This window comes from Ranitomeya variabilis, chromosome 2 (assembly GCF_051348905.1).
Source record: "Ranitomeya variabilis isolate aRanVar5 chromosome 2, aRanVar5.hap1, whole genome shotgun sequence".
In the NCBI taxonomy this organism is placed as follows: domain Eukaryota; kingdom Metazoa; phylum Chordata; class Amphibia; order Anura; family Dendrobatidae; genus Ranitomeya; species Ranitomeya variabilis.
The window spans coordinates 656,961,710-656,979,489 of NC_135233.1; the positions used below are offsets into that span (position 1 = coordinate 656,961,710).

Sequence of the window (17,780 nt, forward strand, 5' to 3'; positions counted from 1 at the left end):
GGGGAAAAAAAGCGCACATGGCAAAAAACGCACCTAAACCTGCATTTTTGGCGCAGCTTCTTTCTTGCCAAGGTGATCAGGTTTTGCTGCAGAAAAAAGCTCAGCAAAAACGCCCTGTGTGAACTTCACATGTAAGGGTAATGGGGCAAATAAAGACAAGTACAATAAACACAAGTACAGGAGGATAGAGGACCCTGCCCATCGAGGGCTCACAGTCTACATGAAGAAAAACTTTGTTGGGCTTAGTCCCTATTAACAATAGTTATGCATATGTGTGTGTGAAAAATGTGAATCTAGGAATAGCTTCTATTTAGGTTATTGGGGTTTTCTATAACTGATAATCTGCAAATAGTGAGGCACTGCATTCTTCTGACGAAGAGAAATTTAAAAGCTAATAGAATTTGTAAGAAACATTTGTTATGGGTCCCTAATAAATGCATTTGATTTTACCTGTGTACAGGCCCTAAAAATGATAGCGATTGTAACCTCAGTAAAGTTTGCTCAATTAATTTTCCTTTCTTTTCCAGAATAACAATAATCTGGATGCTTGCTGCGCAGTCCTATCTCAAGAGAGTACAAAATATCTGTATGGTGAAGGTGACGTGTCTCCCTCTGAAGATTCAAGCATTGCTGGTTTAAGAAATCACATGACATCCCTTAATCTGGATTTGCAGTCTCAGTACCATGAGGGCAGGGATGGAAGCCGAATAAATGGAAACGGCAGGACTTTAAGTCACAGCATAAGTGATGGACACCTTCAGGGAGGGCCATCCAACAATGAATTGTATCAACCAGAGCCACAGACTGCACCTGTTGTGCCTTCTAGCTATAATGTGTTTGGAATGACAAATACTTCAAACTCGGGCCATCAATTTGGACTTCAATTGGGCAGCAAAAGTTCTTCGGGTTTGCAAACAACCAGGTTCAATCCCATCATGGTTACTTTGGCTCCAAATATCCAGTCTAATCGTAATACTCCTACATCTTTGCACATACATGGTGGTCCACCTCCTGTACTTAACAGTCCACATGGAAATTCTATTTATATAAGACCTTATATCACTTCTCAAGGTGGTGCAGCAAGGCAAACCCCACAGCCATCAGGCTGGATGTCTCCAAATCCCACACAACAGCAAACTTATCAGCCTACACCACAAAATCCTTGGACAACCCTTCCTTCTTCTTACTCTCAATCACATACCTCAGCACAACCTAATCAGCAGGGTCATCAGACCTCTCATGTGTACATGCCTATTAGTTCACCCACAACTCCTCAAGCTCCAGTGCTTCATTCATCAGGTGGTTCCCAGCCGTTAAGCCAATACAACATTCAAAATATCTCAACTGGTCCCAGGAAAAACCAAATAGAAATTAAACTTGAACCACCCCAAAGAAGTAACTCAATGTTGCGTTCCTCAAGTTCACGTAGTTCCACTAACCCTTCTGTTTTAAACAGCCATTCAAGGAACCAGCCTACTGTTTACATTGCAGGTCCTCAAAACGCAGATGACTGCTTAGGCCGCAGCCAGCCTAAGGTTTATATTTCAGCTCCTGGAGGTGATGACCAGATGGTTAGAAATCAGCCAACACTTTTTATTTCCGCTAATCCTGGTGCAACCAGTACCACCAGAAATGTCTCTGGACAAGTAAGCATGGGACCTGCTTTTATTCATCATCATCCACCCAAAAGCCGGGCACTTGGAAACAACTTGTCTGCGACATCGCCTCGTGTGGTAGTGACTCAGCCCAATACAAAATATACATTTAAAATAACTGTGTCCCCAAACAAACCTCCTTCAGTTTCCCCTGGTGTTGTGTCCCCAACTTTTGAACCTACAAATCTCCTTCCGTTTGTGGAGTCGGAAGGTATCCATATAGCAGACCCTGTTTTAGCACATGATAGGATAAATGATGGAAGGAAGCTAAGCGTGGGTTCGGATGATGCAGCCTATACACAAGGTAACAATTTTAATTTTTACTTCTTTTTTTTTTTTTTTTTTTACCTTTCCAATTCTCTGGTTGTTTTTTAGTATTTTAACTGCTTCACTTTAGTGCACAAAATGTTTTGCACTTCAGAGAAACAACAATTAGTATTTCAGAAAATTGTTTTAACTATTGTATTTTTCGGAATATAAGACACACACCAGGTTTAGGCAGCAGAAAAATGGGCAGAACATATTTCCTAATAATTATACCTTACCTGGGGTAAAATGGAGAGGTCTGTATTGCAAGTTGTAATGCACTTGGGTAAAAAAGGAGGTAAAGTATTATTCTCTGCAATATGTAAATTACACCCCTTTAGATGTACACTGCCTGCAGCACACACACGGACAATACTGCTGCATGTACAGTGCACAGTTATGCTACACACAGGGCTGTGGAGTCGGAAGGAAATATCCCAACTCCTAAAATATGTAATACATTGGGTACATTAGTACAATGCAGGGTGTTGTAAATTTTTTTCATAAGCATTTGGGAATGTTATGAATTGTCCTATTCCTGACCTAAGGATCTCCGCTTTTAGTTGAGATGAATCTGCAGCACTTCATGTACATGCTCAATGGTGCACCAGTGCTATGGAGTCTGTCGGGAAAATTGAGGATTCGTAGGTTTAGCTTACCAACTCCACAACCCTGGCTACACCTTCACACAACTCATCTACAGGTCCTTCTCAAAAAATTAGCATATAGTGTTAAATTTCATTATTTACCATAATGTAATGATTACAATTAAACTTTCATATACTATAGATTCATTATCCACCAACTGAAATTTGTCAGGTCTTTTATTGTTTTAATACTGATGATTTTGGCATACAACTCCTGATAACCCAAAAAACCTGTCTCAATAAATTAGCATATTTCACCCGAGCAATCAAATAAAAGTGTTTTTTAATACCAAACAAAAAAATCATCAAATAATAATGTTCAGTTATGCACTCAATACTTGGTCGGGACTCCTTTGGCAGAAATGACTGCTTCAATGCGGCGTGGCATGGAGGCAATCAGCCTGTGACACTGCTGAGATGTTATGGAGACCCAGGATGCTTCAATAGCGGCCTTAAGCTCATCCAGAGTGTTGGGTCTTGCGTCTCTCAACTTTCTCTTCACAATATCCCACAGATTCTCTATGGGGTTCAGGTCAGGAGAGTTGGCAGGCCAATTGAGCACAGTAATACCATGGTCAGTAAACCATTTACCAGTGGTTTTGGCACTGTGAGCAGGTGCCAGGTCGTGCTGAAAAATGAAATCTTCATCTCCATAAAGCATTTCAGCCGATGGAAGCATGAAGTGCTCCAAAATCTCCTGATAGCTAGCTGCATTGACCCTGCTCTTGATGAAACACAGTGGACCAACACCAGCAGCTGACATGGCACCCCACACCATCACTGACTGTGGGTACTTGACACTGGACTTCAGGCATTTTGGCATTTCCTTCTCCCCAGTCTTCCTCCAGACTCTGGCACCTTGATTTCCGAATGACATGCAAAATTTGCTTTCATCAGAAAAAAGTACTTGGGACCCCTTAGCAACAGTCCAGTGCTGCTTCTCTGTAGCCCAGGTCAGGCGCTTCTGCCGCTGTTTATGGTTCAAAAGTGGCTTTACCTGGGGAATGCGGCACCTGTAGCCCATTTCCTGCACACGCCTGTGCACGGTGGCTCTGGATGTTTCCACACCAGACTCAGTCCACTGCTTCCTCAGGTTCCCCAAGGTCTAGAATCGGTCCTTCTCCACAATCTTCCTCAGGGTCCGGTCACCTCTTCTCGTTGTACAGCGTTTTCTGCCACATTGTTTCCTTCCAACAGACTTACCATTGAGGTGCCTTGATACAGCACTCTGGGAACAGCCTATTTGTTGAGAAATTTCTTTCTGGGTCTTACCCTCTTGCTTGAGGGTGTCAATGATGGCCTTCTTGACATCTGTAAGGTCGCTAGTCTTACCCATGATGGGGGTTTTGAGTAATGAACCAGGCAGGGAGTTTTTAAAAGCCTCAGGTATCTTTTGCATGTGTTTAGAGTTAATTAGTTGATTCAGAAGATTAGGGTAATAGGTCGTTTAGGGTATGTGCACACGTTGCGGATTTCTTGCAGAAATTTCCTGAAGAAAACCGGAAATTTTCTGCAAGAAATCCGCATATTTTTTTTCCGTTTTTTTTCCGTTTTTTTCGCGTTTTTTTAGCATTCTGCAAGCGTAATTAGCTTGCAGAATGCTAAAGTTTTCCAAGCGATCTGTAGCATCGCTTGGAAAACTGACTGACAGGTTGGTCACACTTGTCAAACATAGCGTTTGACAAGTGTGACCAACTTTTTACTATAGATGCAGCTTATGCAGCATCTATAGTAAAAGATAGAATGTTTAAAAATAATAAAAAAAATAAAAAAATGCTTATACTCACCCAGACATCTCCTCAGCGGCGTCCGTTCCTCTTCCTATAGCTGGTCTGTGCGCACAGGACCTTCCGTGACGTCACGGACACGTGAGCGGTCACATGACCGCTCACGACCAATCACAGGACAGTGACGTCATCGGCAAGGTCCTTCACCGCACATCAGCTACAGGAACCGAAGCGACAGCATGCAGTGGAGGCGGGAAGACATCGAGGGTGAGTATAGGACTATTTTTTATTTTAATTCTTATTTTTTGACCACTTATATGGTGCCCAGTGCATGGAGGAGAGTCTCCTCTCCTCCACCCTGGGTACCAACCGCACATAATCTGCTTACTTCCCGCATCGTGGGCACAGCCCCGTGCGGGAAGTAAGCAGATCAATGGACCCCTAGGTGTGCGGAATCCCCTGCAATTCCGCATTTTAATGAACATGTTGCTTTTTTTTCCGCGATGCGATTTTTTCGCGGAAAAAAAGGCTACATTTGCACAAAAAATGCGGAATACACTTAAAATAATGGGAGGCATATGTAAGCGTTTTTTTCGCGTTTTTATAGCGAAAAAACGCGAAAAAAACGCGAAAAATACTTAACGTGTGCACATGGCCTTAGAGAACCTTTTCTTGATATGCTAATTTATTGAGACAGGTTTTTTGGGTTATCAGGAGTTGTATGCCAAAATCATCAGTATTAAAACAATAAAAAACCTGACAAATTTCAGTTGGTGGATAAGGAATCAATAATATATGAAAGTTTAATTGTAATCATTACATTATGGTAAATAATGAAATTTAACACTATATGCTAATTTTTTGAGAAGGACCTGTACATCATATAAACACTTGGCTTGGCTAAAACATCAAAACATATACAATGCATTAGAGCAGTGTTCCCCAACTCCGGTCCCCAAGAGCCACCAACAGGTCATGTTTTCAGGATTTCTTGAGTATTGCAGAGGTGATGATTGCATCAGCTGGACAGGCAATAATTCCATCACCTGTGTAATACTAAGGAAATCCAGAAAACACGACCTGTTGGTGGCTCTTGAGGACCGGAGTTGGTGAACACTGCATTAGAGCATATTGAAGATTCATCCAGGCATGTGTGTGATCACATGACCTGAATGGTCCTTTTGCTACACAGGTCCTGGTAATTTCCTCTTTTACCCCTCTTGATCAGATATCACTGTCAGGCAAGAGGAGACAGAGTAGTTCTCTCTGTGATTGGGAGGAGGAATTGTTGGTGTTCTGCTTCATCACAGAAAGCTGCTTGCAGAGTTTTTCTCACTAAAAATTGCAGATGCCCCTAAAAAATACTGTAATCTGAAAACCGATTTATAATGTAGTTTATTTTTAAAACAGCTCGATGCGAGCACCAAACTCAGAAAAACTATGAAATTGCTATCTTACTCAGGAATTCCAACCTTTGTACAGCAATGCGGTCTATTCTGAACGTCGGTCTCCTTTTTCCACTGTTATACCAAGGAAGAGATGAAGTTGCAGATGTAAAGTTTGGAGTTTGTTTTTGTATTCAAGGTGGATTCACTTGTTGTTGCTGCAAATTTGGGAAAACCATGGTAAAAAAAAACACTTGCACATGTGGTTTGATATTAGGAGGGGAGAAAGGAAAGCTTTTCAATGTTTATTCACATGCTGGTTAATTATAGTAAGATTGTGTCAAAATGCTGCACCTTTGCCATAGTTGCCTAAAATCATGTTACTTTACAATGATTTTGTAGTCAATCAATGCAATAATCCACGATCTTACCTGTCCGTGTGAAAAACACCTTATAATTCAATCCAAGCATAACCCTAAACATAACATGTTCGATGGAAGATATATACAGTATAAATACATCATATAGCAAGTCTGGAGCAGGCTCAGGAGCGGCGTTTAAGCTTTACAATCTGCCTTGTTGTTTGTTGAGACCTCCAGTCTCTGCCACATTCTTTGTCCTGTAAGTCCAGTCACTATAGGGGAGGAGTGACTTTTTTTTTTTTTTTCATTACATACTGAAAAACTTTATAGTACAAGTTTTAGAAGTCCCTCATGGGACTGATGAGAAAAGTGTAAAAGAAAAGCAAACAAAAAAAACTTTCCTCTTTTTTCCCTTTTTTTTTTTTTTCCTGGGGAAAAAGTGAAGATAAAAAAAATAGCTGGTATCTCGCATGGTTTTATCGAAATATTCTGCATGGTAAATATCAGAAAGAAAGGAATCAAAACTCTGAAATCTAAATTTAGCAGATTGCCCCAAAATGGCATGAATAAAAATGCCAGCGTGTCACACATGGAAAACATTTTTTTCTCCAACAAACGTAGAATTTTTATTTATAGCCGCATTAAAAAGGCTATATACGTGCTTGATATCGACGTACTCGTGCAGACCTGAAGAATCATGTTAAGTGATTTTTTTTTTCACTGCACAAACACTGTAAAAATGAAACTAAACTAAAAAAAAAAAAAAAATGGAACAATTTCGCTTTTTCACCGCATCTGGATTTTGTTTTCCAATTTTTTTTTTATAAGATAAAGTAAATGTGTTTCAAAACTACAATTCTTCCCGGAAGAAAACAAGCTGTTGTACATCTAAGAGTATGAAGAAATAGTTAGAGCTCTTTGGGGGGGAAAAAAAAGGAAAAAATAGAATCATCTTTTAAGGGGTTAATGCAGCCCCCCCCCCCCCAAAAAAAAAAAAAAAAAAAAGAGAAAAAAAATTAAAGAAATCATGTCTTTGCAAGGACTATTGTTTTTTTTTTTGTTGCAAAACTGATCAGTTTTTCATTCAGATTTTATTGCCGCTGTATGTAAGGCAAGGAGACTGGAAATAAAATTGAGCATGTATTATTATTATTATTATTGTTTTATATAGCACCATTAACTCCATGGTGCTGTAGATGAGAAAGGGGTTACATACAGAGTTATAGATATCGTTTACAGTAAACAAATTTACAGTGACAGACTGGTACAGAGGGGAGAGGACCCTGTCCTTGCGGACTTACATTCCATGTACGGTATGTATCTTTAAAAGTACTAGTTTTCATTGCAAAATATGATGTTGACATTTACAAGCCTGCTACATGTCATTTTAGTGAACGCAATAAAATTTCTTGAAATAGGACAAAAAAGCCATTCTGAAAATTAAGTTCATTAACCCCTTCACATGAATTGGCGTACATAGTAACATAGTTAGTAAGGCCGAAAAAAGACATTTGTCCATCCAGTTCAGCCTATATTCCTATATTCCATCATAATAAATCCCCAGATCTACATCCTTCTACAGAACCTAATAATTGTATGATACAATATTGTTCTGCTCCAGGAAGACATCCAGGCCTCTCTTGAACCCCTCGACTGAGTTCGCCATCACCACCTCCTCAGGCAAGCAATTCCAGATTCTCACTGCCCTAACAGTAAAGAATCCTCTTCTATGTTGGTGGAAAAACCTTCTCTCCTCCAGACGCAAAGAATGCCCCCTTGTGCCCAGGGTGGATTGATTTAAATCACGCCGATTTAAATCATGATTTAAATCACGATTTAAATCAAAAGATTTTTTTCTATTTAAATCGGATCGATTTAAATCATGATTTTAATCATGATTTAAATCACTGATTTAAATCAAAAGGTTTTTTTTAATATAAATCACGATTAAAATGAGAAGTGAGAGCAGTGCGCATGTGCGCCCATAGTTACACGGACGAAACTAGGGGCAACGATCTAACGCCAGGGTGAGGGGGGGACCCCAAAGTAAGTAAAAATCTTTTTTGTTTTACTATATGGCAATAGGTAGGTGTTTAAAAGCAGCATGTCTTAATTGTATAAACTATTAATAGCCTCCACATTTTGTTCATACTGCCCCTTTAATTCCACACTTCTAGCTTGGTTTCACTTTTGGTTTAGTTTCTTTTTCCATTCAGTTGACATGCCCAAACTTGTTGGATAGTCAGCATCCTACAGAAACCTCTGGAAGAGCATGGCATTGTGAATGTTACACATATACAGCCTTTATTCTACTGAGTTAAACAACTCAGCTTTATCTCATGATGGAAGAACCTTTGGATGGTAAAATATTTTCCTCAAAAAGCAGTTTATTGAAAAAAATCCGATTTAAATCAAAAAAATCCGATTTAAATCAAAAAAATCCGATTTTTTTTATTTTTTTTTTAAAAACATTGATTTTTATCCACCCTGCTTGTGCCCGTCACCTTCCTTGGTATAAACAGATCCTCAGCGAGATATTTGTATTGTCCCCTTATATACTTATACATGGTTATTAGATCGCCCCTCAGTCGTCTTTTTTCTAGACTAAATAATCCTAATTTCGCTAATCTATCTGGGTATTGTAGTTCTCCCATCCCCTTTATTAACTTTGTTGCCCTCCTTTGTACTCTCTCTAGTTCCATTATATCCTTCCTGAGCACCGGTGCCCAAAACTGGACACAGTACTCCATGTGCGGTCTAACTAGGGATTTGTACAGAGGCAGTATAATGCTCTCATCATGTGTATCCAGACCTCTTTTAATGCACCCCATGATCCTGTTTGCCTTGGCAGCTGCTGCCTGGCACTGGCTGCTCCAGGTAAGTTTATCATTAACTAGGATCCCCAAGTCCTTCTCCCTGTCAGATTTACCCAGTGGTTTCCCGTTCAGTGTGTAATGGTGATATTGATTCCTTCTTCCCATGTGTATAACCTTACATTTATCATTGTTAAACCTCATCTGCCACCTTTCAGCCCAAGTTTCCAACTTATCCAGATCCATCTGTAGCAGAATACTATCTTCTCTTGTATTAACTGCTTTACATAGTTTTGTATCATCTGCAAATATCAATATTTTACTGTGTAAACCTTCTACCAGATCATTAATGAATATGTTGAAGAGAACAGGTCCCAATACCGACCCCTGCGGTACCCCACTGGTCACAGCGACCCAGTTAGAGACTATACCATTTATAACCACCCTCTGCTTTCTATCACTAAGCCAGTTACTAACCCATTTACACACATTTTCCCCCAGACCAAGCATTCTCATTTTGTGTACCAACCTCTTGTGCGGCACGGTATCAAACGCTTTGGAAAAATCGAGATATACCACGTCCAATGACTCACCGTGGTCTAGCCTATAGCTTACCTCTTCATAAAAACTGATTAGATTGGTTTGACATGAGCGATTTCTCATAAACCCATGCTGATATGGAGTTAAACAGTTATTCTCATTGAGATAATCCAGAATAACATCCTTCAGAAACCCTTCATATATTTTACCAACAGTAGAGGTTAGATTTACTGGCCTATAATTTCCAGGTTCACTTTTAGAGCCCTTTTTGAATATTGGCACCACATTTGCTATGCGCCAGTCCTGCGGAACAGACCCCGTCGCTATAGAGTCCCTAAAAATAAGAAATAATGGTTTATCTATTACATTACTTAGTTCTCTTAGTACTCGTGGGTGTATGCCATCCGGACCCGGAGATTTATCTATTTTAATCTTATTTAGCCGGTTTCGCACCTCTTCTTGGGTTAGATTGGTGACCCTTAATATAGGGTTTTCATTGTTTCTTGGGATTTCACCTAGCATTTCATTTTCCACCGTGAATACCATGGAGAAGAAGGTGTTAATATGTTAGCCTTTTCCTCGTCATCTACAACCATTCTTTCCTCACTATTTTTTAAGGGGCCTACATTTTCAGTTTTTATTCTTTTACTATTGATATAGTTGAAGAACAGTTTGGGATTAGTTTTACTCTCCTTAGCAATGTACCGTATTTTCTGGTGTATAAGACGACTGGGCGTATAAGACGACCCCCAACTTTTCCATATAAAATATGGAATTTGGGATATGCCCGCTGTATAAGACTGGGGTCATCTTATATGCCCAGTCATCTTATACAGCGTGTGGTTCCCAGGGTCTGAAGGAGAGGAGACTCTCCTTCAGGCCCTGGGATCCATATTCATGTTAAAAATAAAGAATAAAAATAAAAAATATGTATATACTCACCCTTCCGAGAAGCCTGGCTCTTACCGGTGTAAGCATCTGCCTCCGTTCCTAAGAAATGCAGCATGAAGGACCCTCGATGATGTCACGGTCAGGTGACTGGCCTGTGATTGGTCCGTGACCGCTCATGTGACCAGTCACCTGACCGTGACGTCATCGAAGGTCCTCCACGCTGCAATTCTTAGGAACGGAGGCAGACGCTTACACCGGTGAGAGCCAGGCTTCTCGGAAGGGTGAGTATGTACATATTTTTTATTTTTATTCTTTATTTTTAACATGAATATGGATCCCAGGGCCTGAAGGAGAGTCTCCTCTCCTTCAGACCCTGGGAACATCCAGGATCGCTCCCTGCACATGCCGTACCTGGCGTATAAGACGACCCCCGACTTTTGGGACAATTTTTAGGGGTTAAAAAGTCGTCTTATACGCCGGAAAATACGGTACTTCTCTGTTTCCTTTTTGGCAGCTTTAATTAGTTATTTAGATAAAGTATTTTTCTCCCTATAGTTTTTTAGAGCTTCAATGGTGCCATCCTGCTTTAGTAGTGCAAATGCTTTCTTTTTACTGTTAATTGCCTGTCTTACTTCTTTGTTTAGCCACATTGGGTTTTTCCTATTTCTAGTCCTTTTATTCCCACAAGGTATAAACCGCTTACAGTGCCTATTTAGGATGTTCTTAAACATTTTCCATTTATTATCTGTATTCTTATTTCTGAGGATATTGTCCCAGTCTACCAGATTAAGGGCATCTCTAAGCTGGTCAAACTTTGCCTTCCTAAAGTTCAGTGTTTTTGTGACTCCCTGACAAGTCCCCCTAGTGAAAGACAGGTGAAACTGTACAATATTGTGGTCGCTATTTCCTAGATGCCCGACCACCTGCAGATTTGTTATTCTGTCAGGTCTATTAGATAGTATTAGGTCTAAAAGTGCTGCTCCTCTGGTTGGATTCTGCACCAATTGTGAAAGATAATTTTTCTTGGTTATTAGCAGAAACCTGTTGCCTTTATGGGTTTCACAGGTTTCTGTTTCCCAGTTAATATCCGGGTAGTTAAAGTCCCCCATAACCAGGACCTCATTATGGGTTGCACCTTCATCTATCTGCTTTAGAAGTAGACTTTCCATGATTTCTGTTATATTTGGGGGTTTGTAACAGACCCCAATGAGAATTTTGTTACCATTTTTCCCTCCATGAATTTCGACCCATATGGACTCGACATCCTCATTACCTTCGCTAATATCCTCCCTTAAAGTGGACTTTAGACAAGACTTTACATAGAGACAAACCCCTCCTCCTCTCCGATTTTTACGATCCTTTCTAAACAGACTGTAACCCTGTAAGTTAACTGCCCAGTCATAGCTTTCTTCTAACCATAGTTACATACATAGTTATTAAGGTTGAAGGAAGACTGTAAGTCCATCTAGTTCAACCCATAGCCTAACCTAACATGCCCTAACCATGTCTCGGTTATTCCCACTATGTCAGTTACCTGTAGATATTTCTGCTTCTAGTTCTTCCATCTTGTTTGTCAGGCTTCTGGCATTTGCGAGCATGCAGTTTAGAGGATTTTGTTTTGTTCCAATCTCCTCGCTGTGGATTGTTTTAGAAATGTTCTTACCTCCCTTCTGAGTATGTTTTCCTGGGTCTTCTTTGTTCGAGTCTAATGTTTTTCTTCCCGTCCCCTCTTCTTCTAGTTTAACGCCCTCCTGATGTATATGATTGTAGGGGTAGCCAGGTGTTGATGCTTAGGAGCTGAGGTATCTTTACACGTGGTTGATGGTGACTGTATTATATAACCTTTTAAATTCCACTAATAATCTCAACTATGGCTTTAAAATGGTGCGGTTAGTGGTGCTTGTGCGCTCCGGCTCCTGTAACTGCTATTTTTGTACTATTGTGAAGCTCATCTAGAAGATGATTTTCATGGGATTTTCGCTACATTCCAAGCTACTATTGAATTGCAGTATATCGTAAAAGTAATATTAAGGCCCTCACAGGTTCAAGTCCACTAAGTGTACATGCCCACAATCCAGAACTAGCAGCGCTTCAGTTGCTGTTTATGCAGTCTATTGAACGCATGTAAATCCACATGTTTTCACTTAGGCTAATTTCACATTTGCGTCTATGTGCGCAGTGTATCATCTGCAAACGCATCCTAACGCAGCGTTTATCTGCATCAGCTTACGCATGACGGCAGAAAAAGCAGCGTTTTTTATGGGCATGTGTTCGATATTTCCAGGAGGGCGTGTGTCAATCAGTTCCTGGGCATGCGCAGTCCGAAGTACGCAAGCACATTGAATGCATGCGTACGCATGTGTTCCCTTAGACAGTAATGCGTTTTTTTTTAATGCACTCATCCGCATGTGCATGCCTGCGCATATTTGACTGATTTTTGACGCTTCCAAAAATGCAACATGTTGCGTTCCCCGTGCCCCGCCGCACACCGCGAAAAAACACATGTGTACGCAAAAGCATGCAAACGCATGTCCATGTGTACACCATGATTAAAGATGGGTACGTATGTGGATCGTACGCTGCGCACACAGACGCAAATGTGAAAACAGCCTTAACTATGCGGATTTACCGCATTCAATACATTTCTATTGATTACATACAGGTGCATCTCACTAAATTAGAATATCATCAAAAAGTTAATTTATTTAAGTTCTTCAATGCAAAAAGTGAAACTCGTATATAGTCATTACACACGCAGTGATCTATTTCAAGTGTTTATTTCTGTTAATGTTGATGATTATGGCTTACAGCCAATGAAAACCCAAAAGTCATTATCTCAGTAAATTAGAATACTTTATAACATCATAAAATAATAATAAAACAGTGGCGCAAAGTGTCACAATTGTAAAAATCCTGCAGCGAAACCAACAATTCCCCACGAAAAAAATTGTAAAATAAAAGAAATATTATACATATATACACATGGCGTGTATAAAGGTTCGCGCTGGAAAAAACAAGTGTATCCACTAGAAGGCTGTCTGTATGAAGAGTCTGTCACACACAAATGAAAGTCTAATATAACAGTCCCAATCAAGCTGCTGCGTGACCATAGCAATACTTGTAACTCACCCACTACAATAAGGGTAACACACAGCGGCTAGTGATCCTGTCCTGCTGCAGCAGGTGTCCATCCAAAAGAATCTTCTAGTGTAGTAAGTCCAGTAGTGAGTCCAGTAGTAAATCGAAGCTTCTGACTGCCCCGGCCGAAAGCAGTCACAGTTCACCGGGTAACGAGTCAAGGCGGTGGTCCAGCTAAACCGACGCCGCGTGTGAAGCGAACAGTGCGCACAGCGACGGTGCAGGACCTGTGTGACGTGACACTCACGTGACCGCCGCTAGAGTCCGGTGATAAGTACGGAATGCGGTGAGGACCTCTATCCTACGCGTTTCGGAGACACCTGTCTCCTTCATCAGGGATGGTCCTCACCCCACAAAGAGTCCCTTTATAACATCTCCTGCAATCCGCTTCATTATTGGAATCCAAAAAGTTCAACTCCAGCATTAAGACCTCTTGGTGCAGTGGTGTCCAATACGAAGATCCACTTCGTCTCAGCTCTGGACATGGCCTTAATGTAGTTGCCACCTCTCCATTGTTTATGCACCACCGCAATACCTGTAACCTCCATGTCCTTTATTTGTCCCCCATGATGGTGTATAAAATGTTTCGAAAGTGGATGACCCATGAATTTAGTTTTAATATTTCTAATATGTTCATTGATCCTGGTTTTCAATGTCCGTTTTGTCCTTCCTACATATCTTTTACCACAAGGGCATTTTATCATATATATAACCCCTGTGGTAGAGCACGTAATAAAATCTTTAATAGGGATTTTATGGTTACCCTTTTCAATATCAGTTTGTTTACGCACTCTAATTTGTTTACACATGTTACATTTGTGACATGGAAAGAACCCTTTCAATATCCTATGAAAAAAGGTGGATGGTTTGAGAGAGGGTTTAACCTGGACAGTAGGTGCAATCATATTACCCAGGTTACAGGATTTTTTGTAAACAAAACGACGGCTGCTGAACATTCCCAAAAGCCAATATATGAGGATCCACCGCAATTGCTCCAGACCCCAGGATTTTAACAATGAGGCCCGACAACTTACCAACAAATTTTTAGAAAAAGGATATGACGAAAAAATGCTGGAACAATCTAAAGCAACGGTTTTTAAAAAATCCAGAGAGGAGCTTATTAACAACAAAAAATGTAAAAAAACAGAAGACTCAGCAGATTTCACCCCCATCATCACACAATATAATGCCAGCACTAATATTCTTCGAAAAATAGTCAATAGACATTGGCATACACTTAAAAATGATAAAGTTTTGGGGGAAAAAATCGCGAGCCGTCCTCGTTTTGTTTACAAAAAATCCTGTAACCTGGGTAATATGATTGCACCTACTGTCCAGGTTAAACCCTCTCTCAAACCATCCACCTTTTTTCATAGGATATTGAAAGGGTTCTTTCCATGTCACAAATGTAACATGTGTAAACAAATTAGAGTGCGTAAACAAACTGATATTGAAAAGGGTAACCATAAAATCCCTATTAAAGATTTTATTACGTGCTCTACCACAGGGGTTATATATATGATAAAATGCCCTTGTGGTAAAAGATATGTAGGAAGGACAAAACGGACATTGAAAACCAGGATCAATGAACATATTAGAAATATTAAAACTAAATTCATGGGTCATCCACTTTCGAAACATTTTATACACCATCATGGGGGACAAATAAAGGACATGGAGGTTACAGGTATTGCGGTGGTGCATAAACAATGGAGAGGTGGCAACTACATTAAGGCCATGTCCAGAGCTGAGACGAAGTGGATCTTCGTATTGGACACCACTGCACCAAGAGGTCTTAATGCTGGAGTTGAACTTTTTGGATTCCAATAATGAAGCGGATTGCAGGAGATGTTATAAAGGGACTCTTTGTGGGGTGAGGACCATCCCTGATGAAGGAGACAGGTGTCTCCGAAACGCGTAGGATAGAGGTCCTCACTGCATTCCGTACTTATCACCGGACTCTAGCGGCGGTCACGTGAGTGTCACGTCACACAGGTCCTGCACCGTCGCTGTGCGCACTGTTCGCTTCACACGCGGCGTCGGTTTAGCTGGACCACCGCCTTGACTCGTTACCCGGTGAACTGTGACTGCTTTCGGCCGGGGCAGTCAGAAGCTTCGATTTACTACTGGACTCACTACTGGACTTACTACACTAGAAGATTCTTTTGGATGGACACCTGCTGCAGCAGGACAGGATCACTAGCCGCTGTGTGTTACCCTTATTGTAGTGGGTGAGTTACAAGTATTGCTATGGTCACGCAGCAGCTTGATTGGGACTGTTATATTAGACTTTCATTTGTGTGTGACAGACTCTTAATACAGACAGCCTTCTAGTGGATACACTTGTTTTTTCCAGCGCGAACCTTTATACACTTTATAACATCAGCTTGAAAAAATGATTTTAAAATCGGAAATGTTGGTTTACTGAAATGTATGTTCAGTAAATGCACCCAATACTTGGTCGAGCTCCTTTTGCATCAGTTACTGCATCAATGCGGCGTGGCATGGAGGCGATCGGCCTGTGGCACTGCTGAGGTGTCATGGAAGCCCAGGTTACTTTTGATAGCAGCCTTCAGCTCATCTGCATAGATGGGCCTGGTGTCTCTCATCTTCCTCTATAAAATACCACTTAGATTCTCTATGGGGTTAAGGTCAGGCGACTTTGCTGGCCAATCAAGCACCGTGATGAGGTAAAAAAAAAAAAATTGTCAAGTTTTTGCTCATTTTATTTCAGTTTTTTTTTGTTTTTGTTAAATCTGCCATTCCGTTTTAGAGAGATGTGTTTGGTCCCAGTTTTTATTTTCTTTACAAGGCGTGTAACTCGCAGGGTAATAATGCTGTGCAGCCTAAAGACATGCTCCCAGAGAATCCTGTGAGTGATCAACACCCTGTTTGTAAAGACCACATAAAATAAGCAGTAAATTTAATAATAGGTCAATATCTCTGCAACCATATGGCGGATTTAAAAAGAAAAAAAAACAGAACCGAATACTTAAAGGAGCAATGGGAACCTGCTACCCTGCAGATTAACCACATATCTGCAATCTGCAGGTTAACATTATTCGTATATTGTCCGGCGCCTGCTTGCAGCTTAATGCAGCGAGGAGAAAATAATCTTTATTCTCCCCATCAGTATTCAGTCATGACTCCCAGCTCCGACCGGTAACGTGGTTACAGTGGCCGCACTGTATACTCGGAGCAGTGACTGCTGGCGGGAAGAACAAAGATAATTTTCTCCCCGCAGCGTGCAGGCGCTGAACAGCATAATAACTATGTTAACCTGCACATTAACCTCATGTCTGCAGGTTGTTATATCTGGTGACAGGATTCCTTTTAAATGGCACAATGGCTCTAATCATTCTTGACTAAGACTAATTTATGTATTGGTCTCTAAAGTTTCACTTATTTGCCATATACATAATTTGTAGAGAAAATCTTTTATTTTATTGTGCACACTGTCATCACGATTACCAAGAAATTGTAACAATGGCTTCACAGTTTTAATGTAAGCAAAATCTAAAATGACACTCTTAATAAAGAGTTTTTGACCACTCAGTCTGTTCACACGTTGCGTTTTTATGCTTATTTTTTTTTATATGCCAGCTTTCAGCTGCGTTTTAAAGTACCAGCAAAGTCTGAGATTTCCTAAATCTCATGTACACAGCTTGGTTTTTTGTCCTCAGTATGTTGCACAAAACCTTGGTTTTAGCAGAATGCAGCAATGTCACTTCTTCCAGTGGTTTTTCAGAAATGTCATCAATAGAATGTATCGAACTCTGTAAATCCGCATGGTTCGGTGAACAGCAGGGCGACCATGCCTATGTCAGGATAGTGAATCGGGAGCACACTTCCCTCCATGTTGAGTAGCCGGCCGGGGCCCATGCGTCCTTGACTCACTAGTCTGAGGTGGGTACCCAGCTTCTCCCTGTCCTGATCCATTTCTCCCTGTGCATACACATGGAAAGAGACCTGTTATTCAACTGAAGAAGGGTAGAGAGAAATCTGCTGATTCCCTGGCTAGGCTATGTTCACACTTTGCGGTTTTTGCTGCGGATCCGCAGCGGTTTTGACGCTGCGGATCCGCAGCAGTTTTCCATGCAGGGTACAGTACAATGTTACCCTATGGAAAACAAAAACCGCTGTGCCCACATGTGCGGAAAATCCGGAAAAAAACGCGCGGAATTGCTGCGGAAAAAAAGGAGCATGTCACTTCTTTCTGCGGATTCCGCAGCGGTTTTCAACATGCACCAATAGGAAAGTGCTGTTGAAAACCCGCAGAGGAATCCGCAGAAGAAACCGCAGGAAAATCCGCAGTG

The 17,780-nt window shown here is 40.8% G+C and overlaps 1 protein-coding gene across 1 annotated transcript in view; it reads left to right on the plus strand.

The window, feature by feature from the left end:
• The window catches only part of TAB2 (TGF-beta activated kinase 1 (MAP3K7) binding protein 2), a 155,431-nt gene that overhangs the window by 110,453 nt on the left and 27,198 nt on the right, over nucleotides 1-17,780 (plus strand). The window contains exon 4 of the mRNA XM_077289185.1: nucleotides 528-1,959. Within this exon, the coding sequence (XP_077145300.1) occupies nucleotides 528-1,959 (1,432 nt within the window). The remainder of the gene's footprint in view (nucleotides 1-527; nucleotides 1,960-17,780) is intronic.